Source organism: Dermacentor andersoni, chromosome 6, assembly GCF_023375885.2.
Source record: "Dermacentor andersoni chromosome 6, qqDerAnde1_hic_scaffold, whole genome shotgun sequence".
In the NCBI taxonomy this organism is placed as follows: domain Eukaryota; kingdom Metazoa; phylum Arthropoda; class Arachnida; order Ixodida; family Ixodidae; genus Dermacentor; species Dermacentor andersoni.
In genome coordinates, this window is record NC_092819.1 from 42691120 (window position 1) to 42717983 (window position 26864).

General features: G+C 47.1%; 1 protein-coding gene across 1 annotated transcript; it reads left to right on the forward strand.

The window, feature by feature from the left end:
• Window positions 1–976: 976 nt before the first annotated feature.
• LOC126522110 (neprilysin-1-like) lies at window positions 977–20485 on the forward strand. The gene is made up of 4 exons (XM_050170894.3): window positions 977–1086; window positions 6904–7208; window positions 10812–11015; window positions 18128–20485. The coding sequence occupies exons 1-4, from the start codon at window positions 1024–1026 to the stop codon at window positions 19677–19679; spliced, it is 2124 nt and encodes a 707-aa protein (XP_050026851.3). The 5' UTR covers window positions 977–1023; the 3' UTR covers window positions 19680–20485.
• Window positions 20486–26864: the final 6379 nt, after the last annotated feature.

Genomic DNA, 26864 nt, shown 5'->3' on the forward strand with positions numbered 1-26864 from the left:
TCTGGGTAGCACTGATGCACCTTTAAAGCTGCCTAAAGCTCGGATAAAATGTCATATGAGTGACACAAGGAGAGAACCTGATACTGCCCTTTCTGAGGGACTATACAACAGAAGTTTGAGATTGGACCAGGGCATGCCGAAATACGCCTGGAAATGCATCCATGAAAGAGCGCTATAACTACGAGGGAATTCTTTTTCATATCGCGCACTATATCGGGGCGGACTTCAGTTATTCGATACATTTTTGGTAGGAGACAAATCTGGACAAAAGGCGCCGAGGCTTGTGGCTACTGCTTGCTGATGCGAACGATGCTGGAAGTAATGACAAGCGGATATATTGAAATGACTGCGCGTTACATGTTGCTAAGTCATCAAGAGTGACGGAACTAAGGAAGCTTCCGACTGAAGTCGATGTTTCAGCAAGGAGACCTGTATTCGTCAAGGCAGCAATCGTTCACAGTTGTCGCGCTGACGAATACAAGTCATCTTGCAGAAGCTTTCACTACAGGTTGAGGTTTCTCTTGTTCGTCCACTGTTAATCCCATCGACTTCATCTTACTGTGACAACTTTGTCTCGCATGTTACTAAAACTTGCATTTCACACAAACACACATGCGAAGTCCATCGCACTCTCCCGGCCACGGCGGCCGCATTTCGATGGGGGCGAAATGTGAAAACACCCGTGTACTTAGATTTAGGTGCATGTTAAAGAACCCCAGGTGGTAGAAATTTCAGGAGTCCTCCACTACGGCGCGCCTCATAATCAGAAAGTGGTTTTGGCACGTAAAACCCCATAACATAATTTAATTTTTTTTAAGTCCATCGCACTGACGGTTGTCCACATGCTTCGCTTGCTCCCGCCGTACGGTAGAGCCTGTCCTATTGGAAACAAGACGACGGGCTATTCACTGCGAGATCTGCATGAGTATTGTTTAACTATGTTTATCTATTTTACATTTTCTCTCCTCGCAGGTGACTGTCCCTGCGGAAACAAAGCCCGTCGGAGAGGCCGCGGTATCCAAGATGTCAAAACGCTCGAAGAGAAGACTTACGTCGCACGAGAGCGACATGCAGGCCAGAAAAACTGTGAGCAATCTGACACGTTTTCTGAGCTCAAGCTTGCCTCTACGCAAGACTGATTCCCCTTCCGCAAACTGCATCGTTGAATCTAATCACTACAAGCATCTATTCCTTTAACGCTAAAGACGCCAACGTTTCGACAAGGCGACTTGTCTTGGTCAGTCCCTGCCGATACGTTAGCTTCTGTGGCGTTCTTTGTTCTACCACTGTTAAAGGGACCCTGCAACTATTTTGACGATTTTGTGCAAAGATACCGAGTAGTTAGGGTAGGTCTTAAGAAAATTATAAGGTTTTAAAGCATCCACCCACCCCTATTGACGTGTGTTGTCCATCTGACGTCAGTAGGGCGAGCTATCCGAATGGCTACCCGCGGGGCGTCATCAATAATGTTTCCAACTTTATGGTGAACAAATTTCGTTCATAATTGTTTGAATGTTGGTTAATTTGTTTCTATAAAAAAGTAACAGCAAGAGAATACACAACGACAGTTTATCGCTACACTCAGTCACTTCCGGCCACAGCAAATGTCATTTGCTTGTGTTACAACGTGCTCCGTGTTAACGCGAACTGTGCGGTCAGTGTTGGTCTCGAGGTTTCTTTTCGGGAGGACCATGGTTCGCCCTTGTTGCGCTGTGGGCTGCGAACAGCGATCGGCCCCATGTCAAGCTGCGACATCGTGTCCCTCTGCAAGGCAGCAGAGGAGCGGAGTGGCTGCAGCGCATCGGACTGTCGGTATCCGATCGGCGCCAGGGTTACGCGTTTGCGGCCGTCACCTCGCGCCGGAGAATTATTAGAGAGATTTAGTTTTGAGGACGCAAGGCGTAGGGGCCTCTAGCTCTTGGGTGCGTTTGCGTTTGCGTACGCAAGCAGAAACACATTATAGGTTAGCGGCCCCAAACACAAGCCGCAGTGAGGTCGCATCCGCTCGCAGTGTCATCAACGTCTGATCGTTGCTGCGTTATCATTTTTTAAAATATGAAATCAGGCATATGAAGTAAAGCACAATAAACCTGTTTTTATTAAAAGCAGTTAATAGAGAGGTTTAGCGTGTCCGGCATTCGGGTAAACGCAGGTGGGTTGAGGCGGAGCCGTAAACGGGAGCGCCCTGCATTGTGCAGCCATCTGGTGGCGCGAAGCTCAAACGGACAAGAACAGCTAATATTGCAGTAACCAAGTATATTTTACTTTGCTGCGGGTGTAAATTTTTGGCAGCAACACGATTACGCCAGTGCCGAAAATTTTCTTTCCTCCATGGGGGCAGCTGTTTTCGGCCGCCTCCAACAACCGAAGGACGCAAGTAGACGTAGCGGTCTGCGCACGCGCAGGCCCCTGTGTCTGGATGTGCGCATGCGCAGTACCGTGGCCCCTGGTTCTTGCGTACGCAAGCCGCTTGCGTCCCCTAACCTAAAACTCTCTACTACTTTAATATAGTTTAGCGTGTTCGGTATTAAGGTAAACGCAAGCGCAAGTGGACTGGGAGTTTAGCGGTATGAGCGGTGGCTCAAACGTGAACGGTCTGCATGGTGCAGCCACCTGGTGGTACAGAGCTCAACTAAACACAGAATACAACAGTAACCTAGTGTATTCTACTTTGCTGCTGGTGTAAATTTTCGGCAGGAGCGTAATCGTGAACACGTTGTCTCTTGAAATGTTTGAAATGTTTTCCTCTTGCTTACAGCAATATTAGCTTGGTGCTTGGCTGGTTAACCTCTGCGCCACCAGGTGGCTGGATCGTGCAGGCCGATCAGGCCGCTTGTGTACGTCTACGCTAAATCACCATCATCACAGCGGTAGTAGTATGGAGGCGCTTTAGTTTACGCCTACACCCATCCGTCAAAACGCCCACCTCGCCTGTACTAGACTTTTAGCGTGTCCGCTATTCCGGCAAACCGGGGCGTTTTGGGCGGATTACCGGATGGTCGGGGGCGTAAACGTGAGCGGCCGGAGCAGTGCAGCCGCCTGGTGTTGTAGAGCTCAACCAGGCAAACACAGAGCTAAAATTGCAGTAACCTACCTTATTCTGCTTCGCTGCTGGTGCAAATTTTTGTCAGCGGCGTAATTGTGTTCATAATTACGCCGCTTTTGAAAGCTTACACCCCAGCTAAGAAGAATATAATAATTGGCTCTGTGTTTAGGTGGTTGAGCTTTGCGCCACCAGCTGGCGCCACCAATCTGGCCGCTCATGTTTACACCCCCACTCAACCGGCAAACCGCCCGCGCTTGCCGGAAGACCGGACGAACTAAATTTATCTAATGTCTAGTGGTTACCGGAATACCGAACACTCTCGGCACTACGACAGAACGCTCGCAACGCACGCTGCTTGGATAACCCTCGCTGGGGATCGACGGCCAGGCGGCTACTGCATAAACGTGCTAACGGAGAGGTTCGACACGCTTCGCGCGCTGGCTTCAAGACAACCGAAAATAGACGACACGATGTCATATCATAACGCACAGCTAGTAAAAGTGGAGCTTAGCCCCGATCAATCGGCGAACGAGTTAGGAGAGTGGCTTGGGAGGATTGTAACTTGTAATCATCCGTAGCTCTCCTAACATTGGAGGCTTCGCTGAAATTGTGCCGCAAATGTTTTACTGTAGCTGTATTCTACCCGTCTATTTATAAATTTGTCCGAACCGTATAAGGGCCCATGAAGCTCCGCGCCACCAGGTGGCTACACCGTGCAGAGCGCTCACGTTTGCACTAAAGCCCCTTCATCACAGCTGTCGTAGTATGGAGGGGCTTTAGTTTACGCCTCCGCCCATCCGCCAAAATGCCCAGCTCGCCTGCGGTTACCGGAATACAGGAATCGCTCGGAGGTTCGACAGAATGCTCGCAACGCACGCTGCTTCAATATCTCTTGCTGGGGATCGACGGCCAGGCGGCTAGCGGAGAGGCGTACTATACCGGAGAGGTTACAGCGGCTTCACGCGCTGGCTCCATGCCAACCGGAAGTAGATGACACGAAGTCACATCCTGGCGCAGACCCAGTGAAGGCGGAGCTTAGCCTCTGTAACTGGGCGGACGAGTTGAGGAGGAAAAGCATGGCTAAGGAGTAGGGTAATTTGTAATCACCCGTAGCTTTCTTAATACGAGAAGCTTAACTTAAATTCTGGCACTAATCTTTTACTGTAGCTGTAGTCTGCACGTCTGAAAAATTTTTCAATACCGTTTCGGGGACCCTATAATCAGTCGAAACCTCCATTTTCCTGTAAACTTCTCTCTTGTTTCGGATATACCAGTCAATTTATTATATACAATGACATTGTGCGGTGAAGTTACAACGACGTAACAAATGTCTAGAGAAACGTATATTTTTGATACGCTGCTCCTTTTAGCCGCACCGTGCATTTGGACGCTGGAACAGCACTGATAGTGCTTCGCACGCAACAAATGCGCTCTAAAAACGTTCTTAAGGGACAGGGTGCCTGGGCACTCTATTCCCCTTCGATCCCCCAGTGCCTTATCCACTTATGTTTAATTATTGCTCCCAATTTCTGCATACATAGAAGAAAAGTGATTACAAACTTGGGCTCATCTAAGATTACCATAGCATACTGAGTCATGCAACAATGATGACAACGCTAACACAACCTTCCGCACTTACAACACGATATGTAATGGCACGCCACTTCTAAGTGTCGTGGCGTGCCATGACACTTAGAATTAGTGTCATGGCACGCCACTGTGAAAGCTACTGAAGTAAAATACCCATGAAGCCACAAGTCGTGGTGACCGAGTGCCTACGGCTGTGGCGTTGTGCGGCTGAGTATCCTTCTTATATTATTGCGATAGCAGTTAAGTGACACTCCAGGCGAATTACTCTCGTCGTCGTCGTTGTCGCCGTGCTGTTACGTATAGAGCCAAATGCGAGAAGATCGCGGCCGCGCGCCGCGTTGCTGTAGGCACGAGGAAAATCTTTCGAGGGTGAGCCGAGAAGGAGCCATTTTAACAAAAAAGTGCGCGAGAAAGACGTAGACAAGAAAGAGAGAAACGACAAACACGAGCGCCCATGTCTTTTGTCGTTTCTCTCTTTCTCGTCTACGTCTTTTTCGCGCACTTTTTCGTTAGGATGAAACCACACCAACTCGCCCAGCTCTGTTGCGAGAAGGATGGTGGCTTGATGCGGCGGCGTCTTCTCGTGCGCGCAAGGGTTGGGAAGGCGTGTGCCGTCTTACGCGCGCAAGGGAGGAGCGTGGAGATGCCCGCGCACTAGGCGGGCGGAGGGAAAGGGGGCAGGGCAGTACTCTAAAACCCCTTAAACTTCGTAAAGTAGCGACACTCTCCGCCTTCACTCATCCTCGTTTCTCTCTTTCATGCTCCCTCCTCGGCCGTGGCGCCGCCTACACCGCTCGAGCGTAGCAACGGCGCCGACGTGTGCTCCTCGCCACTCCGCAGACGCTTCTCGAGCAAAAATGGCGCTGATGCACGGCGCGAGGGCCCACGTGATACTACTAGGCTAATAGCGACGCGGCGTCGGCCTCGGCCAGAGCGCGCGAGGAGGAGGCGGCATTCTTCAAAGCGTGGCACTACTTTACGAAGTTTAAGGGGTTCTTTAAGGGGTTCTTCTATTCCTCTTCTACTCCGGCTGCGCCGGCAGAGCGCGGCCGCGGGCGCCCCTCACCTTGGAGGTAATCTGCGGTTGGTTTGAAGGCTGGGTGACCCGGGGTAGCCGATGGCTTCGCGTAGGTTGCGTTCTCGCGCGCCTAGTTCACAAGAGGCAGCCTGAAGGGGAATTCGCTCGCCGCTGCGGTCGCTCTTCATCGCGCCAGCGTTCTGACGGCGAGCGTCCACGGTCATCGAGCGAGATGTATTCGTGTTTGCCTGTGCGCGCGTGACAACGTGCCCTTGTTAGTTTAATTGGTAAGTGAATGTTTACAGCGGTTTATGCAGCTGATAAAACTACTAACCTTACTTCATATAATTGTCTAATAATTTGCTATCGCAAATAATCCTGTGCCTTTGAGGCGAAACTGCGACTTTTTTGTATTATTGACGTCCTGCAAATGCTCATTTTAATATTAAATTCTGAGCAGACTGTTTTGTAGTGGAAAAGTTAAACCATGTTTGACCAGTTGTCGTTGAACCAAGCATTACATGAAGATTTCTCGTGGTCGGACAAATTTTTTTATTAATTGCAATGAAACTGCTTTATGAAAAATAGTCCGCAAGAAAGCTCATTGCACATTCAGTATTACATTTAAAATGTAATGTTTTCCGAAGTAACTAACCATAAGTACTTATGGCTACGGATCTCGATAGATCGTAGCTGGAATAAACTTAGTTCATCATCATCAGCCTGGTTACGCCCACTGCAGGGCAAAGGCCTCTCCCATACTTCTCCAACCACCCCGGTCATGTACTAATTGTGGCCATGTTGTCCCTGCAAACTTCTTAATCTCATCCACCCACCTAACTTTCTGCCGCCCCCTGCTACGCTTCCCTTCCCTTGGAATCCAGTACGTAACCCTTAATGGCCATCGGTTATATTCCCTCCTCATTACATGTCCTGCCCATGCCCATTTCTTTTTCTTGATTTCAACTAAGATGTCATTAACTCGCGTTTGTTCCCTCCCCCAATCTGATCTTTTCTTATTCCTTAACGTTACACCTATCATCCTTATCACTTACGTCGCGTCAAACGCAAACCAGGAGCTCACTTTCTTCTTCAGGAGAACTTCAATATTGTCAAGACCTACTGTTCGACTTTTAGCTTCCATATTGCCGTGGAATTATTGCGGTGGCTTCCATATTGCGGTGAAGATACCGGCTGCCTACAACAGCGGGCAGGCTCCACAAGAAATACACGTGCTTTGGCGATGCAGATCATCGAGGCCGCCGATGCGGAGCTGAAGAATCGCAACAGGATTCTCGTGGTGGTCGGATTGGTGGTGGTGGCGTTCGTCGCCACTGGGGCCGGGCTCATCTACTACTTCAGGCCGCAGGCCACGGAGGGGAGGAGGGTGGCCATTTGCCACACCAGAGGCTGCAAACTGCACGGCATGGTCGTCAGCAGGGCCATCGACCACAACGTGGACCCGTGCGTTGACTTCTACAGCTACACGTGCGGGAAGTGGCAAGACACCCACGAATCGGTCATAGATTCCCTGATGGCTGAAAGCATGAAAACGTGCGTAACTCCTTTCGACGTACTCTCTCTAGCTGCACCGTGCATACGTTTACACACGCGCACGTTGCGCGCACACACACGTCCGTGGTCTCGTGGTTGAGTGTCGCCTCGACTGTGGGGAGGTCATGGGCTCAAAACCAAAGCCGCGCCGCCCGTTACCCGCCGGTTATCAAAATGGGCCCGGGCTTCCCCTGTCCCGGCACTCGTATTTGTTTACAGGTGAACTGTACTGGGGAAGGAGCCCTCGCTATACAAATCCCGCCGCCATATGCATTGAAGGACACGATCGCCGCTCGTTAGCACGGACCTTTTTTATTTCCTGATACGCATAGAATAAAGAGCAATGACCTAATCATATAGGAACTGCAATTTTAAGCAATAAGTATGCGCTACTTAAGAGCCGACATACGTACTATAATCTCATATACTACCTCCGACGTACCAAGGCTTCACCGTTAGTTCGCGTAACTTACATTTTTGAGACTTTCTCTGCCGCTTTCAAATTATAATTATTTCTTGAATCGCGAACAGCGTGCTCTATCCTATCACTATATATCATGATCATTTCATTTTCATCGACGCCTCACAACACACACTGGCCATCCGTCGGGCCATTAAGGCGCCAAGGGCACCTTGGACCCCTCATGCAAGGTGCTTGTCGTCTCCAAGCGGAGGCGGTACGCGTCGAGGCTTGGCTCATCGAACGCAGGCAGTCAGATGCAGAAAACCGGCTTGACTCGCAGAAGAAGGCTTCGCATTAAAAGGACACCGCGGGAGCGCAATGGCGTGGCCACAGCGGACGAAGCAGCTATAGCAGTATATTAACTGTATGGCTCGCAAACGTGCGGGAACTGTTCGCTGATACACGGGAACGATACGAACTAGGGTTAGCACACGACCCGGGAGCTGGTTCTCTACGGTTTAAGACGTACGTCACCTCCGGCTAGTGGTAACGGCAGCCTTTTCCGTTTCGGTTTGAATAGGGTCTGTCCTTTGCTCTGGTATTTCCAGAGTAAAATTTTGCACAGAGGCTACTGTATGTCTAAATTATCTGAAACTCGGCTTTTTACGCCTCCGAAAATTTCGTCGCAATGGGTATGTAAGTGTCGTTTAAAGAGGGTCAGTGAAACCATCATATAATTATACCAGCTTTGCAGCTTTACCAAGGATGCTTCAACAAAATACAGACTACCCATCTATCCCCAATGCATCCAAAGTGAAATTGCATTGCAGGTGTCCTCTGAAGGGACACTCACGAGAAGCTTTAAATCAATTTATAGTGATAAAGTATTCTTGGAGAACTCTCTATTCGTTTAGTTAAGCGACACTAGGCCTATTGTTAGAATAGAAAATGAAGGTGAAAGTTCCATTTTTTTTTTAATTTCGTGCTTAAACCCAGCCGGTTACGTCAGTGTGACGTCGTGGATTTCGAGGTATTTTCTCGTATTTGTTGGTTCGGTAAAGGTTCCCGAAAAGTGCCGTGCTGAATTATTGGTTCTTTTAGAATACGAAATTGTTCATATTTGTCGATAAACAACTAGCAAGGCCCCTAACAGACGCCGCTAAATTTCTTGACGTCACGGCGATTCTGGTGCGGGAACGTCACGACGGCGTCGCCACCCGTCTTTCCGTGTTGCACATTTTTCGGATGACGGAGCCTCTCCTCGTGTTCAGTTTGTGGTAGGGGCCTATGCAATATTATCGGCTGTAAAGTAAGCCAGGAAATCAAAGCTACAAAAGGCAATTGTATACACAGGCTCCTTATAAGCGTCGTGAAACATTTAATATCCTCGCATAAACACAATAACCCTGTAAACAAATATCTTTATTCGTTGCTACGTGCCACTTATTCATATAAGCTACACGTTATGATATGTTGGCTGCTTGGACATAGAGGCTTTGACAGCAGCGTGCTTGCAGGTGAAATTGTCACAGCGATAGCAATGCACTCTAGCAACACTTCTGTTGCCGTTCCTGCCATGGACCTTAAGTCATTCTTGCGAAAGAAAAATAAAGAAGAAACTAAGAATTGTTGGAAACGAACCTGTAACATTGAAACAACAAATAAGCTGCATTTATTTAAGCCGCATTGGGGACATTGGCCTCCAATAACGAAAACACGGTGAACTGAGGTCATTTTCTCCCGACTTAGAATAGGTCACACATATGACACACGCTCTTACCTGGTGACGTACCTCCTATCTGTGGTAAATGTGGCAAGATGCTCCCCGTGGTCGACGCCTTATTAGAGTGTCTGGAAGCAGACGCTTAAAGATAAAAAAAAAAAGACTAGCTTCATTTAGCCTACCGACAGCAAATCACACTACATTCGACAATGATTCTTGGCAAAGAACCTTTTTTTCACAGTAAAGTCATGTTGAACTTCTTACATGACGCTGAAAGTTATAAAACCAAGAGATTCGTAGCACATACTCTCACTGGAGGCTATTTCTACGATAATACGCTTTCGCATAGCACGAGCATCCTGGCACTTGCGCTCAAGGGTCCTGCAGAGGCAAATAGTGCCGCTGACACCCATATCATTTGCATATCATTTCCTCGTTGCATATATTTTATCATCATGGCACCTCTCACCCCTCAGGTGTCATTGTCATGGATTTATTATGCCTATATTTGGCGCACTTTGCATGTTTTTAGGCCTCTACAGAACCGTGTTACATTTACCCTTCGATACTCACAGTTCATGCACTATTGACAGCTAATTACCGTTCCATTGCCACTTTTAAACACATCTGGCCCTTGCGGCAGTAACATCCAGTATTCATCATTCGACATCTTCTCGTGTTAAGAGTTCCGTTATTGGTATAGGAAAAGAGTAGTTTACTAATACAGGTGAAAAAGTGTTTCTCATTATACTTGTTGATAAGTGCGCTAGCTCCAGCCACAAAAAGGCAGTGGACCTGCCCTTCACCTCTGAAAGAGAGCCGAGCTAGCTTCACGGAGTCCACTCGCAGCTTAATGACTATGCTCTTCTAACGTAATTGCAAGGCTAATTGGAAGATAGAAGCTCATTTTGGTTCAAGTTAAAATATTGCCTTTGGCAGAGCACTCTAATATTCGAACCGCCGTGTTGGCGTTGTGGCTTTGGTGTTGAGTTGCTAAGCCCGAGACCGCGGGATCAAACCCCGGTCGCGATGGTCTTATTTCGATAGGGTTGAAATGCAAAAAGTGCCAGTGTGCCGTGCATTGGGTACACGTTAAAGAATGCCCAGGTGGTCAAAATTATTACAGACTCCCCCACTACGGCGTGCCTGATGACCGTATCGTGGTTTTGGCGCGTAAAAGTGCAGAATTAAAAAAAAAAAAAGCACTCTCATAAGGATTACCAATAAAATTTGCCAAGACCATCAGGTTTTATCCTAAAACCAGTGACACAGAGAGATCCGTACGGTGAAAACACCCGGTTTAAACATGCAACACCGCTTCGCGGCACAGGAATGGGCAAACCGAATTGGCTGGCGCATCTATGCAAATTGTGTTTGAGGTGGACAGCGTACATGTAACCTGATATTATTAGGTTTGTCACCGACTGCACGGTATCCCTTTGAACCCCACGGGTCAATCACCCTCTTGCCGGCGCAGTCTGATCGAGGACCTGGAGGAAAAAGGCAAGCGCGTCACCGCAGCCGAGACGTTCTACGATAGCTGTGTCAACGCTTCCAAGGAAAGAGATACGAACCTGCAGCAGTTCCTCCAGTTCAAGGCTTCCTTGGGATTGGTGTGGCCGGAGGAGCAACCCACGGAAACGCTGCACCCACTCGACCTGATGCTAGACCTGGCGATGAGGTGCGAATCATTTATACTACGTATGTGCGACAGACCAGCGTGGTCAACCCGTCGATTGTTTCAATTTATAAGGCAAGGGCGTGTAATGAGTTCTAGAGGAACCCGTAATATAGTTTAGTTCCGTTCGTCTTTTCCTGAGACTCAGTTAGGCTGCATTTTCCGCAGAACATATTATTTATGAAGTCTAAAGAAAAATCATAAAGCAATTTTTCGGAGGCCTGTTTACAAATGGCTTATTCATTCCTATGCATTTTATTTTTTGACGAATATCTATAGCCTCTGCTCTATAAGGGAGTAAGAACAATGTTTTGTTCAAATGCAGGATGACTGTATAAACCTAATGACACCTCTACACGCAAGCGAAATGACCCAAAGAAAGGTGTAGAAAGATAGCCTGTATTAACTTGTTTGTGGTTTTCGTCTGCAGACATTATGCACAGTGTGTCTTTCCCTCTTTTATGGACTATGCCACTTCTTTTTTAATGAGACAGCTATAAGATTAGCGAACGTGGCGTTTTTGCAGCTGAGTTGTAAGTCGAGGCGGATATACTGTTACGGTAACAATTTTACTTTCTAAAGAATAATTGATGAGAAGTTTGTTGATCAACTTTGTTTATTAGAACCTTGGGGGCCGTTGAAATTGCGGATTCGAAGGCAGTCGTATTTTAATGCAATTCCCCCCTTTTTTTCAGAAGTCCTAGAAAATCGTGCACACGTAATTTGACACATTCATCAGCGAATTTCAACGCTTCATCGAGCAAATATCGAAACCGATCGAGCCGGGAGCGCCGGAAAGCCAGCCCCGCTGCTACGTCATGGGAAACGCTCCCTTGACGAAGCGCGTGACGTAGTTTGGATGTTGTCATGTCGCGTCAAATATTGATATATGACGTCACGGCAGACGCTTGCCAGGACAAAGTGTCATAGTGGTATCTGCCGCTACACGCAGCAGTTAAAATATCGGCGCGCTTTTCGTCACACGGCGTTTCCGTGTGACGTCATAGCGGGGCTGAGCTCCCGGCGCGCTGATCTTGCTATTGAATGGATGTGGGGGTGTTGAAATTCTGTTCTAGATATCTGAGGTTATGCGTGACCTTAAAGGTTCTTAAAGAACGGGGGTGAATTCACATGTTGCGGCATGCCTCCAAACATGTCCCCCAAGGTTATAACAAAACGCTAATTAATAAATGTTTCTTAGTTATCCCTATGACGCTTACGTTCACAGCACTGCGAACGTAAGCGTTCTTCACCACTGGCAAAGTATGTATGTCCCGCTTAGCACTCGCCTGCAAGAAAATGCCGCCTTCGCTATGCTCATAACCTTCTATTTAAAAAAAATATGCACAGTATAAAAAGAAATCTGTTATATTACTTAATAGCAAAGCGGAACGTTCTACGAGTAGTTTGCAAGAGACGGCTAAATTTATTTATCTAAGAAATCACGCGTCATGAAACGACGATTTCGCACTCGCATTTGAGTAAGCGCGCGAACACTTTGGCCCTTCAAAACTTAATTTCTCGGGCAATTTCATTATTGGCGTTCATCTAGAAATTTTCTTTGGCACTGAGGCACATTGTGGCGCGTGCTCAATATAGCAGGTGTCTTTTCTGAAAGTCAAAACAGTTTATTCTTTTCTTTTTTAGTTTAGAACGTGGAGCGCTAAATGCTGCAGGTGATTTCTTAAATTTGTTTCAACTAAATTGCGTAGAGCCTTCGGTCTGCTCACGTCATCCGATGAGGTGGACATTATTTACGTGACAAATTGCAATGTCCCGGCAGGTAATTTGAAGGATTCCCTACATAACATTTTATTTGCTCACATTGGCACGCATGCACCAAAATAGAAATTTCTGTCTAGCAGAAATTTTAAGGCTAGCGCACTTTAGTGATATGCGTGCCCCAAATCTGCAAACACGTCCGTTGGCCGTTCCTCTTAACATCGTCCCGAAGTATACCTGACGCGTATTCTGCAAAGCTTACCTGCAAAGCCAATGTATCTTGCGGCAAGCAATCTTATAAGGCCGTATATACCTCAGAAGTGCTGGGAAGCTCAGGATTTCTTTTTCCTCAAGCAAACATGACAGCCCTATACTGTGTATCATCGATGTCGCAATTGTAAGACGATATTTAAACTGAACAATCAAAAAGCTCATTAGACAATCTCTTTAATTAGCCACCTGGACATCGCAGTTATTTATAAAGTTAAGTTTTGCCTCTTGCTGACATGCACCTCAGGCGGAACGGCGCTGTCAGAGGAAATCTTTTAAAAGTATGTTCAGTTCAATTCAAAAGGGCACAATTTGAACACTTTTTTTTTTTCTGCTTAGGAAAACGTTTGTTTAAGCATTGCAGAATCGCAGACCAATTTGCAGCGAAGCTGTTTTTTTCTAGTAATGTTGCATTACTTATATCAGAATAACAGCCTGTAATTAAACCACATATCTTAAAACGCGCCCTGCAAGTGACTCACCCTTTTAGAACCTAATTGCCTGCGTAGAGAACCCTCTCGAGCACTTGCTTAAGGAATTTCGAGAAAAAGCCGCATTTTACCCACATGTATCTATCTAACTTCGCATGCAGATTGGCTGTAATGCCCGACTCCTTTGAACTAAATTTGTTTTAATTAGCGGTTAGAGTTTTTCCACAGGATGGCTGGTTAAATTTTGTGCTTTTCGTGACACAGGCGTATAACGGTGTGGTGCGCTTGCATACGTAATTTAGTACAAATAGAGAATTTGAGCCATACTCTTCGAGCTTTGTGAACACATAATCCATAATCTGCCCTTTATTTTCGCCAAATATAAACAAAGTGCCTCGTTTATTTCACCAATGGGACCGGATATGCTTCCTACGAGCCTAGTATAACGTATAGAATGTGGGGAAAACGAGGGTTCAGTAATCACTTTCAAACAGCATTGTTAATTGAGACAGGTTAAAATTTCGCCACACATCGCCGATAACGTTGTCCCTATTTTTACCGAGCTCACATTCGGTGGAACTACTGGCTTGGACTGAAAAAAATATTGCGTATAACGGCCATAAAACGCTTCGAGTGCACTAGCTTAAGGAATTTTTCGCGAATCCCGTAACCAAATCACGCCGTTTAAACTTCACCTCCACGTCACACATGAGCTGACCCTATTTCCTCAGGATGTCAATTTCCCTGGGATTTTGCTGCGCTGTCCATCAATATATTAATGCATACCAACGAACCGAAACCTGCACGCTTTTGTGGCACGTTGAGGTATTTATCGACAATTTTCAAAGTCCCGACTCAATTAGGAAAGTATGCTTGTAAGCTCTGAAATACTTGTATATGTAATTTTCTAAAAAGACTTTAATTAAGATAAAACAGTCTAGGATTTTATCATACATCACCCAAAACGTGCTTCCCGCTTCAATAATACGGTATAAACAACGTGATACCGAGAAGACCTGGAAAACCAACTATAGGCTCCCTGTATATACAACGCATGAATATAGAAAAATAGGGAGAAAATGACTATTCAGTAAATATTTTCCCAGCAAAGTATTCACCAGCAAACTTAGCTTTGGTACACGTCACCCATAACATAGCCGCCAAATAACTCTAAATATTGCTGCCAACTATGGTTCTTTCTTTCAGGGCAGCGGAAAAACTTTGCAAGCGTTTCGTATTACGCCTCTAAACAGGCAAAAAAACGACGGTCTCGAAAAATTTGATTTGGCCGCTAATAAAATTACGCACTACAAAATTTGCCGTCACATCACCGTCAAGAGGAAGCGTCGCCTCGGGCCAACACCGGCGTCGCCTATTCAAATACACGTAAAACGCAAACACACTTTTACGAAACAACCGCTAGACTTGAATAGACTTGAATCGCTGGGCTTGACGCTGGACGCTATTAAGTTGAATAAAATTTGTGGCATTTGAGAAAGGGAGGTAAATTCTAGTCATTTGTTGAGAGCCTAATTTTGATTTAAGGTGTGGATCTTTTTGAAGAAAATTGCAGAAAATTGATCTATGCAAAAAAAAAAGAAAGGAAATAGAAACACGAAGTACAAATCCGTAACATTCCACCAAAAAGAGATATCGCAGTTCTGTAAATTTCCACCGTTAGAACATCTAAAGCGGAAAAAGTTCATGGAATTATTTATATCTTAAGTGAATTTGTTACAACGTTTACGACGGTTTTGCAAGAGTCCTACTTACATATTAATGGTATACTTGATAGCGACGTATAATATATCAATTTTGTCCGCTCTACATGTACTATTAGATGAACCTTACGGAATCGTCATATTGTTTTCTTTGCTGAGTTAGAGCTGTAAACTTACGAGTTTCGTTTTTTAAAGCGTCGTAATTTCCCGCACTATATCGTAAAAAATTGACGGCCTAAATCGAAAATTCGCTTACAGCAGTCACTAGATATTAACATAAATTAACATAAATTGTGCATGCGAAGTTATGCATAACATAATCAATATACATAAAATTAACATGTTTTCAATGCAAAAACCGCATCAGAATTTGGTGCTGTGGTTAGGGAAAAGAAAAAGAAAGAAATAGACTCTCCATTCTAGTGTATTTAAATAGGAGCCCCAAGCCCAAGTTCCGTCTTAACATTCTCCCCGTTTTCCATGAATGTAAGCTTGGCGAATGGTGTACTCTTACCTCTTTAACAAAACCGTGAAAACATGCATATAACACTTTCAAATGCTTCCAGTCCAACGAGGAGCTTTGCAGTACCCTTCTTATAGGACGGTCAGCCCTGCTTGATTACATGCACTGTGTTATCTGCTTACTATGATCACTCCGCTGAGAAGTTAGAGTAAGGTTTACCTTAAGAGTCCTTGTCTCTATAAATACATAGAACCTACCTGTCTAAGTATATGGAAACAAAGAAGTTACTTTGCGTGCCATCCACCAAATATGATGACATTTGTTGGATCTAAAACAAACAGTTTAAATACAAAACTATTTCACTGAAGCCTTTCGCATTTTTTTTCTAAAACATTTCTTGAATAAATGCCCACCTTGGGGGTCATATTTTACCGCCTTATCCCAAAATTTTACTTCTAATTCTTGAAACCGTCTTGGAACAAGTCAAGGTTTATTTTCAACATTAATTCACTCATGTCGAAAATGTTCATTACGAAAAAAAAAATCAATTGATAGTACTAAAACAACGCACTGTGAATCATTTTAGTGAATAACTTTTGTCTGAGATAGCGCATTTGTCACGAAATATAAATGATAGAACGTAGCTCTCAAACTTATGGACAAAAACGTTTTGTAGAGATGCTTGGAAGAGAGTAAAATGTATGAATATTGAAGAAGTGTCGGGCGTGAAGGTTGTGCATAGCCGGTACTTATACTGAAAAATAAGCGATACTCGAGTCGTGTGGGAGGACCAAAAATAAAGACATTCGATCGGAACTCACCTACGTTGACTATCCAAGTATTACGAATCACTGGGATACGTCATGTATGAGGCCTGTGCTGCAGCCCTGCTCTTCTCTCGCGCTTCCCTCTGGACACGCTGCATCACCAGGCGGCGTCAATGCAATACAATACAGTATGTTTATTTAGCATCTTTCGGATGTTGGGTGCGCCGGCAAAAAGCCAATGGGAACGCTTCATTAGGCCGACGCACGCTACAGAGGCTTGGCAGTGGTACACGAAAACATACAAAGATACGTCGCCGTTAAGTCTCCGCGTACCCAGTGACACATACACAATGGAGAGTTTTAGGTTAGGGGACGCAAGCGGCTTGCGTATGCGAGAACTAGGAGTGACTGCACTGCGCCGTCACTTGGATTGTGATGTACACTTAGATTGTGATCACTGTGGCGTCTCGTTAACGAACCCCAGGTGGTCGAAATTAAACCGGAGTCCCTCCACTACGGCGTGCCTCATGATCAGATCATGGTTTTGGCACGTAAAACCTCGGGATTAAATTTTTTATTGCGATAGCAATTATACAGGTATCCACTCTCCAGTCGCATTTATGCCGTCGCCGTGATGTCACATATAAAGTCCGGGGGAGATAACATCGTCGCCGCGCGTCGTAAGCTGCATGTGCGAGTGAAATCGTTTAGGCCGACGGTGGTGGCTCCGTCTCGCGCGTGCAAGGGAAGAAAGCGGGAAGAAGCGCGCCGTCTTCCGTCGTGCGCTAGGCAGCGAGGGTGGGAGGGAAATGGGGGAGGGGAGTCGTTCTACGCCAGCGGCGCCTGCATATGGCGCGGACGCACACAGCCGCGCAGGCCCAAATTGAAAGCGATCTGCGACGGCGACACAGTGCGCCGAGTGCCGTTAGCTTCGTGTACTCTATTTCGCGGCTTAGTTCACGTTGATGTGGGACGCTGCACGAAAGTGAATCCGCTCCCCGCTGCTGCCGCGTGTTCTTAATCCAGTGTTTTGACAGCGAGTGTGCGCGGTCATCGAGTGAAATGTGCTCATGTTTGATCGCGCGCGCGCGACACCATGCTTGTTCATTTGTTTAGTAAGCGAATGTTTACAAGTTTATACGGCCGATAAGACTACTACCGTTACTTCGTATAGATGTCTACTAATTGGCTATCGCAATCTTCGCTTTTCGCGCGAGAATGCGACTTTTTGAGGAGCCTCCACAGCTGAGCGCGCGTGCGTCACGGTTGACTTTGCACGGTCTCATTTAGCCAAGTGACATATCTGCACCTCGTATCTCTTACAAACTTGCGATTTCATGCACACTGCGACGCGTCCGCACACGCGCTCGCATCCGCCTATAATGCTATAAAGAAATGCGTGATCGATGGTAAGATCAAACCTCTGGCTTCCAGCACAGCTGCCCAATAGTCCAACCATTTGGCCATGATCGGCCGCACACTTCTCTTGTGCCAAAGGCGCTCTTTGAAGCGTTTGGCGCACGCATCACGAGCCAGTTTCTCGCATTCTTCCCTCGTTACAGATAGCTTTTGAGACACCATGTTAGACTGCACTGCCCTCGGTACAGGCCCAAGTTTTTAGGGCAGACAATGATACCCCCGAAGAGGGTGAAGTCCGCTTTTATTGATATATTGCATTAATAAGGTACCCTCGAAAACCCAAATAACACTGTCTGTATGCATACCACTTTTATCACACCAGGTGGGACATGAACTTCTTCTTCGACGTGAGCGCAATCCAAAGTCATGGTAGATCCGTCCTTCTCATAAGCCGCAGCCGCCTAAACACTGGCTGGATGAAGCTCATCTCGGAACCCTGGACTGACGCAGAGTACGCAAAAGTTGTGCAACAACACCTCAACGTCCTCAATCAGTCTGCCGACGTGGACATCAGCGTCCAAGAACTTCGCAAAATCGAGGAAGCCATCCTCGACATCAAGTCCCGCTCACACCTCCGCGATCTCAGTCAGGAGTGGTTCACAGCCAGCGTTCTTGAGAGCAAGACACCGTCGGTACCCTCCGGCATGTGGCTCGAAATGCTTGCCAAACACGACGAGCAGTTCACCTGGACGGCAAACTCCACGGTCATAGTCGATGACGTCGGTATACTCACCAGCCTCGAGAAGCTGCTGTCGGATCATTCGCGCCACAAGCGCACACTTATGATCGGCTTGTCCTGGGTTTTCATACACACTCACCTATGGGCTGTCGTGGGCGAAGCAGAGCTGCGGTTCCGTAGTGACGTCAAGTGGCGGATGATGGAGGGCTGCGCGCATTACGTCGATAGCAAGCTGGGCGTATTCAGCGCGCACAGGATACTGAGCGAAAAGTTCGCCACTGTACCCGGGAACGTCAACAGCTTTTTGAAGCGGATCAAAGAAAAGGCGAAGGAGCTGGTCAAAAACCTCACCTGGCCAGACCAGACCGTCAAGGAGGAGGTCTGGCTCAAGATGGACCACATGACCCGCATTGTGCTGCCGCCGCCCGAGTTCTTTCGCGAAAAGAGCGAGCGGCAGCTGTACGCCTCGTTCACCGACGCGATCACTAAGAATTTCGTGGCGAACTTGGTCAGCACTTCGGTGATACGCCGCAGGCTGCGAAACAACTCGCGCTTCGCAGATACCTATAGCATGCGCTTCTTTCCACGCTACGGGCTCAGCAGGTACCTGTACCTTCCGAACAGGTTGCAGATCGCAGCGGCCAGTCTGTACCCGCCGTTGTTCTACACGGAGGCTTCCTTAGCGATTCTGTACGGCGCCTGGGGCTCGGTCGCAGCACGGGAGATAATGAAGGTGCTTGACGCAAAGGGAATTGGTGTTGCGCACAACGGCAGCGAGGTTAAGTGGGTGACGGGTCCCTCCTCGTCACAATCAGCTGCCGGGTACGTTGAGAAGACTGGCTGCAAGCTTGGCACCACCACGGGCCCCACCGATGGGGAGCCCGTGGCCCTGATTCCGGCCGTCACCGCTCTCGAGTTGTCTTACGCCGCCTTTAGAGACGCCGTGTCCACCGACTTTCGCGATCTGGTGGACTTCAGGATCCCACACCTGGAAGACTACAACGACGAGCAGGTGTTATTTCTCACCTTCTGCTACGTACAGTGCGCCAAGAAACCGCCCAAGAAGGGAGACGAGTGCAACGTGCCGGCTAGAAACTTCCCACATTTTGCAGCGGCGTTCAATTGTAAGCCGGACACCCCGATGAATCCGGCCAATAGGTGCACGTTATTTGATGTAGCTCGAAAACTAGTATAACAAACATATTCTTTGATTTGCATGATCTTTATTGCTTTTCTTCTGCCCTCGTTTTAGCTGTTGGACGACATCGATTCCGCAGTTGCCAAGCAGTCGCTACAGGCTTGCATTTTGTCAACATTATTGCTTATTCTTCTTATTGCTTTGGACATGGCATGTTCCATATTATATGTTGGCGTTTGTTTACTTTACGGTTGTACCGTTATATCTTAATATATGTTGAACTTTAAAAATTGTGTGTTTGTGTGTGTGCGCGCGTGCGTGTGTGTGTGAGAAAGAGAGAGGGGGACAAACACTGAAACTAGAAAACCTATGTGAAAAGTAATTCTAAATCAGAATACTGTCGTACGAGTAAGCAGTCCGTTATTTTTTATGCCGTGCGCGCTACCTAGCGCACGGCATTCATTGGCGAAAGGCGTGAGTGCAGGCTTCTTGTTATCGTGCAAGTTCAAGCTGCGGCATCCGATGCGCTGTGTCTCGTCGTGACGATAAATGCGAAGAAACGTTGTGCTACGTCCGTTAGAGACACCGAACACAGGCTCTCAGTGTCCGACGGGCAGCGAAATTAGTAAGTCGGATGTTTATATATACTATATGATAACGTTGGTAGATGCCGTGTCTGATGTCTGTTGGATATGAATACATGGTGTCACAGGGAATTGCGAATAATCTTGTGAAAAAGTTTCACATATGTTCCTATACCTTACAACTGTATGCTGGCCATAGTACCTTTCATCCATTTAAACATGTTTGGTTTATCCAGTTATATAGGTTGCAATTATTCTAGACGAATAAAAGTGAAGTTGCTTTCGATATCTCTGGGACTATTTCATTTATTTCCATATTTGCTCACCTTCCAAAGAAACCTATTGGAGCAACCGAATTACGTTCACATTAGGACATCCCTATTGCAAAACCCAGTGCGCCGGATTATGGGCCCAGTGCCGCGCGCTGGATGCTGGGGCGCTGGGCAGGCGCGGCGTACTGGGACCGCTCTAGCGCGTTAAATATGCGGTGCCTGGACACCGTATATAGTTTTTTGAATACACAAAGCAACAAGGAGCGTTTTAGTGCAAAAACAAAAAATAAGACGGCTTTGATCGCCCGACCTACACGTCCCAAGTCAGGCACTTTACCACTACGCCACGCCAGCAGACGAACATTCATGGTGAATTTGCCATATAAAAATCTAAAGGCAGTTTTAATTCCGTAGAGCTACGTCTCGCACAGACATGGTAGATGCGCTATCGCCCAGCAACTAAAACTCACGCCTGTACTACAAAGACAAATTTGCTGCCCGTATTTAGTAGCGTGCTGGGAAGTGCCACAACATCAATTTCACTTGCGATTGGTATTTGAACTTCGAAAAAAGTCCTAAATGAACCGCCGACCCGGAATGCTGTATGGGCTGTTACTGCCGATTTCGATAGCCGTTTCTTGTTCTTCACGTGTTGGATATGCAACGTTTTCTTAGGCCAGTGATGCCTTTCAGTCAACGCGTCTGTCTAGTCATATATCTTCGTCAGAGAAGAGCAGGCTAGTGCTGGGAGCCTTCGGCGACAGCACATATACCGGTGCTTATGTCGCGTCACATCGGCGGTCATCGCTTCTTGTGCTGGCACTGTAGACATGAAAAAATTGTTTAAGAACACCCATGCGAAAGCTGAAATATGGAGCGATTTATCCTGGTTAGACTTCTTGATTCGTGAGCCTAGACGCGTCGATAGCGTGAAGACGGACTCGGCGGATACGCTAGGCTTAAGCTTCGGTGGGGACCGATCTCGGCGCTGGTAGCTGGCGAAAGCTAAAATGTGTGTATTTGAGCCTCAGAACTTTTTTTAGTACGATAGGGAAAGTGGAAGCGCGCGAATCACCTCAGCTTTGTTATCGGTGCGATAATACCAGTCAGCGATAGGCTTCGAACTCGGGGTCCGTTCGCGCGCGTCTGAACGACTTCTGCATTTCATGTCCACTCCACAACACTGCGACAACGGCGACAGCTCCCAGTCATATGTTACGTGCGAGCTACTAAAAAACGCGGCGTCCTCTGCGTTTGCGTGGCTTCGTTCAAGAATTTAGCTATCCGTCCAGTCAAAAGGGAACAAGAAAAAAAAAAAAAAACGAAAGTAATCTTCAGTGTCAAATGTCCATGAATAAACAGGGCAGCTCACGCACCTTTATTCCAAGCTGATACACGATATAGGGTTTTATGACCCCAAGATATAGCGTTATTTAGGACAAGAGACTAGTATCAAGCGATATAATTGTATAAAGCATTTAATATTCAGCAGCGCTCGTCCTTGCGTGCTGGAACCAGCGCGGCACAAACACAACCAGCGTATTTTCCAGTGCGAACCAACGAACTGCAGCGAGAACCAGCACCTGTACAGCGCAAACCAGTGTGCGACAGCGTCATGGCAGTGGAACCAGCGTCTCTTCCAGTGTGACCCAGCTCTTGTGAATCCCAGCGAGCGCCAGTGTATCCAATTAGACCCAGTGCCAAAAAACGCGCTGGTTTCACAATGAAAGACGCTGGTTTTTGCCGTAGGGATACGCCACTCCCACAGTTTATTGACACGCTGGCGCTTCATCTGAGGTGAGTCGGAACCTCGCCTAGCCTCAAACGAAAATAACTGCTGGCATAGCGGTCGAAATGCCGAACGCTAAAGAAATTCAAACATTCGCGCCAAGCAGCACAAGATCTTGAGGTCACCGTCATTTCCGCTTGTGACGTCACTTTCTTTCTTTTTTTTTTTTTTTGCTTGCTGTTAGTTGTTCCCCGATGCGCGTAGATGGCGACGGTTGCAACGAGCCGCCATTTCCTTGACGTGTGGGTTTCTATGAAAGCTTCGCGCAGAGCAGTGTCACGCCAAGCTAACAGGCCCCCCGAGACCAAGTTGCACCGATAGGAGGACCACCACTTGCGGGACAAAGACGCGTACTTCCCAAAGTGCTTTTGTCGAAGCAGGAATTTAGTGCGGCGCCCCACGTCTGGAACCGTATCCGGTTCCGATGGTATACGTCATCAGCGCGTCGCCGAGCGCGCATATGTGGCGGTCCCCGAGTCAGCGTTTCCCCAAGAGTCGGTGAGTTCACTCGGGCTTGGCACTACGTGCAGGGGAGAAATTAACGCACCGCTTTGACTTAGATAACCGTCGAGGATGGTTTCTGCCGTCAATCTCTTTTTCTTTTTGCTTCCAAGTAACGGAAATCCGGAAAACAAGCGCGAAGATGTCGAGTTACAGGTAATAGAGTACGCAACCTTAAAAAAAAGGAAACAAACGAGAAAAGAAGAAGCAGACTCTGCTCCGGTTGACATCAACGTAAAGCAAAAGCGTTATTGGTGCGATTGGCTCATGAACCATGTGTGTGCGTATGTGAAGTGCTTTTTGAGGTCCAAATATTAGTACGCGTATTAAACAGCAGCATGTCATACGAAGAAACGATCTTATTTGCAGTGAATTATAGACAGGCTGGATATTATAACCACATATTTACATGCAGTACTTCCTATATACAGGGTGTTTCATGTAACTTGAACAAGGATTTTAAGAAAGTGGTTAACCGCAGCTGAATGAAACCAACGACAAAAGGTTGGCCGTCATGTTCCTTAGAGTATTCTTTATTTTCCGCGTAACTAGTTGAGGTCAATTATACAAAATGTTCAATATTCATTTCAGGGCCATGTGCGTTTAGTTACGTTGTAGAGGGGATTCAGAAACGACCGACCCATTTCATTTCCTTCTTTTTTTTTTTGTGGCAACATACATGCTGCGCGGTGATTTCTTTTTTTTTTTCGGCGTTTAAAGAAAGCCCGCCTTCGCTGAGACGCTGCATGAATAACACGCAGACGCCATCGTTCCGTGTAACGACACGCAAACATGCAGGCTGAGCGACGGGCGAAGGAAGATAAGGCGAAGAGACGGCGAACGCGACGTCACCGCCACCTTCGTTAGGTTTGTGATTTAATACTCACGCCGTCCACAGCCAGGGGAGGAACTGGCGCTGATCGCGTGACGATCATTGTGACGATCATTGCGTGACGTCAATTGTGACGCGATCTGACACGACCAATGGGCGGCATACAAAGTTTGTGCTTCCTGCTTGTGGCGCGACGAGCAACGCAAGGAAATTCTAATGGGCGGCCATCTGCATGCCGTTGCAGCCAAAAGGCAAGTGCTTGGCATTTTGATCATTGTTTTCGTACGTCAAGTTCTCTTGTTCAGCTTGCGCATCGCTTTCGCATAGGTGTTGGCAGGTGTATTTTAAATAATCATTTCTTTTAAAAGAAGTTTTTCATCTGTGTATTAGCAACTGTCGAACATTGCTAACCTGTTGTGAATTTTCACAATTTTGATTGCGGCCCACGTATTGTAATGAAGGTTAGTTAATCCTCGTAGGAGCCGTAACAAGCGCGTTATTTCAATTCGTGAATAGATATATACGCGAGGACTAGAAGTTGCCATTTCACCGGCACGACAACAAGGTGTTCCACGGTCATCTGGGAGGCCGCGCCGTGGCACTTGCGTCGTGCAGGCGGGTGCCTTAGCGCGTGTGTCGCTAATACAATTGCGAATATAATTATGACATTTTGTGCGCCAAACCCACTATATTATTATGAGGCACGCCGTAGTGGGGGGACTCCGGTTTCATTTTGACCACGTGGGGTTATTTAACGTCCACGCAATTCGCGGAGAGCGCCTATCGCGATCGGTGAAGTCTGGCCACTTCTCGGCAAGCTTATAGTTACGAGCGTTTTATGAGATGGCGATGGCTTGGGTGCACATTAAAGAATCCTTGGTGGTCTAAATTAATCCGGAGTTCGCCCATTCAGGTGCGCCTCTTAATCGTATCGAGGTTTTGGCACAGCTGTTATGATCAACCTGTCAAGTGTGAGAGACATTCAGGCGTACGTTCCCATGACAAGATGATTTGCCTCGTCCCAGAAAAGGCTGTTACAATAAGCCTGGACATCGACCTGCCAAGTGTGAGAAGCGTTCAAGCGGGCGTCCCCCATGTCGACATAATTGCCCTCTTCCCCGAAAAGCGTCACACCTTTATTCCCTGAACAGACACAAAGAAAAGGGCGAAGGGAAGAAAATCTGAAGGGCAGGAGCTCGTCGACGGCGGAACCTGACGAAAGCACTAATACTTCCACAGGCTCCCCAAGAAGACGTCGACGACCACAAGACCGCAAGGGATCATTTAAAGCCGTCTTGTGCCCCGCGGTAATCAGAACCGTTCTCGACTCGGATAAGAGTTGCAACCATGTAGCAATGAAGTGAATACATTAGTTCTTACTTTTTTTGATCATCACGATGCCCGCCTTCGTCATCGTTTCCTGCTTCTTGCGGTGAAGACCCACTTCATCCGGTCGACATCGTATCACTACTAAGCACGAGGCCGCGGGATCGAATCCCGGCCACCGCGGCCGCATTTAGATGGGGGCGAAATGCGTAAACATCCATGTACTTGGATTTAGGTGCACGTTAAGGAACCCCTGATGGTCCAAATTATTCTGGAGTCTCCCACTACGGCGTGCCTCGATCAAATCGCGGTTTTTGCACGTAAAACCGCATGATCTAGGTTTTGGGACGTAATTCTCCAGAATTTTCTTGAATATAAGGGCGAGATAGAAACGACGAAGAAAAACGGATCGTGCATCTCGCTTCTCGACCACCGGGGTGTGCCACTAAATAAAACAGTTTTTTTTTTCCTACTAGATCGCTCGCGCGCATCTAGCGCTATTTACTCTAACCGATAAGAAACGCGATAGCCCACGACTTATTTTGCATTATTGCTGCGCCAGCTATCGGTTAACTGCTTCGCGGTGTCGGCGAAATTACAACTTTTTTGATTAACGAATCTTACGCTATACGCCTTAAGCCGGTATCTATTTTTTCTTTCTTTTATCTTTTATAACTGAGGACGTAGACGATTTCACTTGATCAAGAGCCTTAGATTACGCGCTTGAATTGCAGTCGATTGTGAAAAAACGTGAAGGTTGCGTCAGATTACGAAAGCGAATTGTGAGCTTGCTTACGTTTGTCACGGCTTCGTGATGCTCCCGTGAGGCGTATTAATATGTCGCGCCTCAAAGAAAATTGCGGAATGTCCAGAATAGCGACCCTGCTTCGTCCAAACATCTTCCAGCTGTTCTACGTATTATGAAGCCACTGTCCAGCGCTGAATTTTCATTTCAGCAGCCCACGTAATTAATTTGCTGTCCTTGCGAATACGCTGCCTGCCGGCTCCATTTCGTAACAGCTACGGACCGACCCCATCATCTAAGCTATGCATTATGTTTGATATTCCCGTGATCTACACTGATCTTTATAACTGAATAAATTAAACTATAGAAGTAACAAAAAGACACGTTGTGTTTCGGTAGAGCGTCGCGAGATCTCGCCACGAACGTTGCTATACTGCTCTACACGTCATCAGTAACCCAGAATTCCGTGAAGGGCAGTGAAATTAACGCAATGATTTATATACGGACGGGTCTCGATTTCAGATACCTCATCCCCCGGCGTTCGGTGCGCTCACTCCGTCTGAACCTGCCCTGATCGAGCGCGCGGCGCGCGTGGCACGACCTCCAGTTGCTTTCTTTCTCTTTTTTTTTGCCGGTTGCACCGCCGACTACCGGAATTAATTATCGTCCATCAGGCGCATCGCCAGTGATCGCGGCGTACGGCATCGGCTCAGCCTCTCATGTTAGCGCAGGAACCGCGCCGTCAGCCCTTATGTCTTTTTTTTTTTTTACGCAAGGCGCAACCCACCTGTGGCAATCCGACGCAGGCGTACGTCACACGTAGGCATCTGTGTTTTCCTTGTGTGTGTATGCGCGATTACGTGCATGCGTCTTTCTGTGCGTTCATGTGCGTTTATGTGCGTGTGTCTTCATGTGCGTTTATGTGCGTGTGTCTTTCTGTGCGTTCATGTGTGTTTATGTGCGCGTGTACACATGCGCACGTGCTCGTGTGCGCACGCGCGCGCGTATTTTGACATCGCACCACGTATAGACCTCGCGTACGGCTCGCAGCTTTTGCCCATATTATGTTTGTAACACATGTTGCACCTAAAGAGACGGCAGTATTGCAGAGATCATAGCAGAGTGATACATAGAATTTGTAATGAAGAAGCACGTATTTATAGTCCTGTTCGCGACAGAATCCCGTCTGCCGA

Bases quoted from the DNA above. Each gene is read 5' to 3' on its own strand.
- LOC126522110 (XM_050170894.3), top strand. From the start codon at position 1,024: ATGTCAAAACGCTCGAAGAGAAGACTTACGTCGCACGAGAGCGACATG. The intron at 1,087-6,903 runs GTGAGCAATCTG...TTGGCGATGCAG, and splicing joins ACATGCAGGCCAGAAAAACT to ATCATCGAGGCCGCCGATGC. The intron at 11,016-18,127 runs GTGCGAATCATT...TTATCACACCAG, and splicing joins ATGCTAGACCTGGCGATGAG to GTGGGACATGAACTTCTTCT.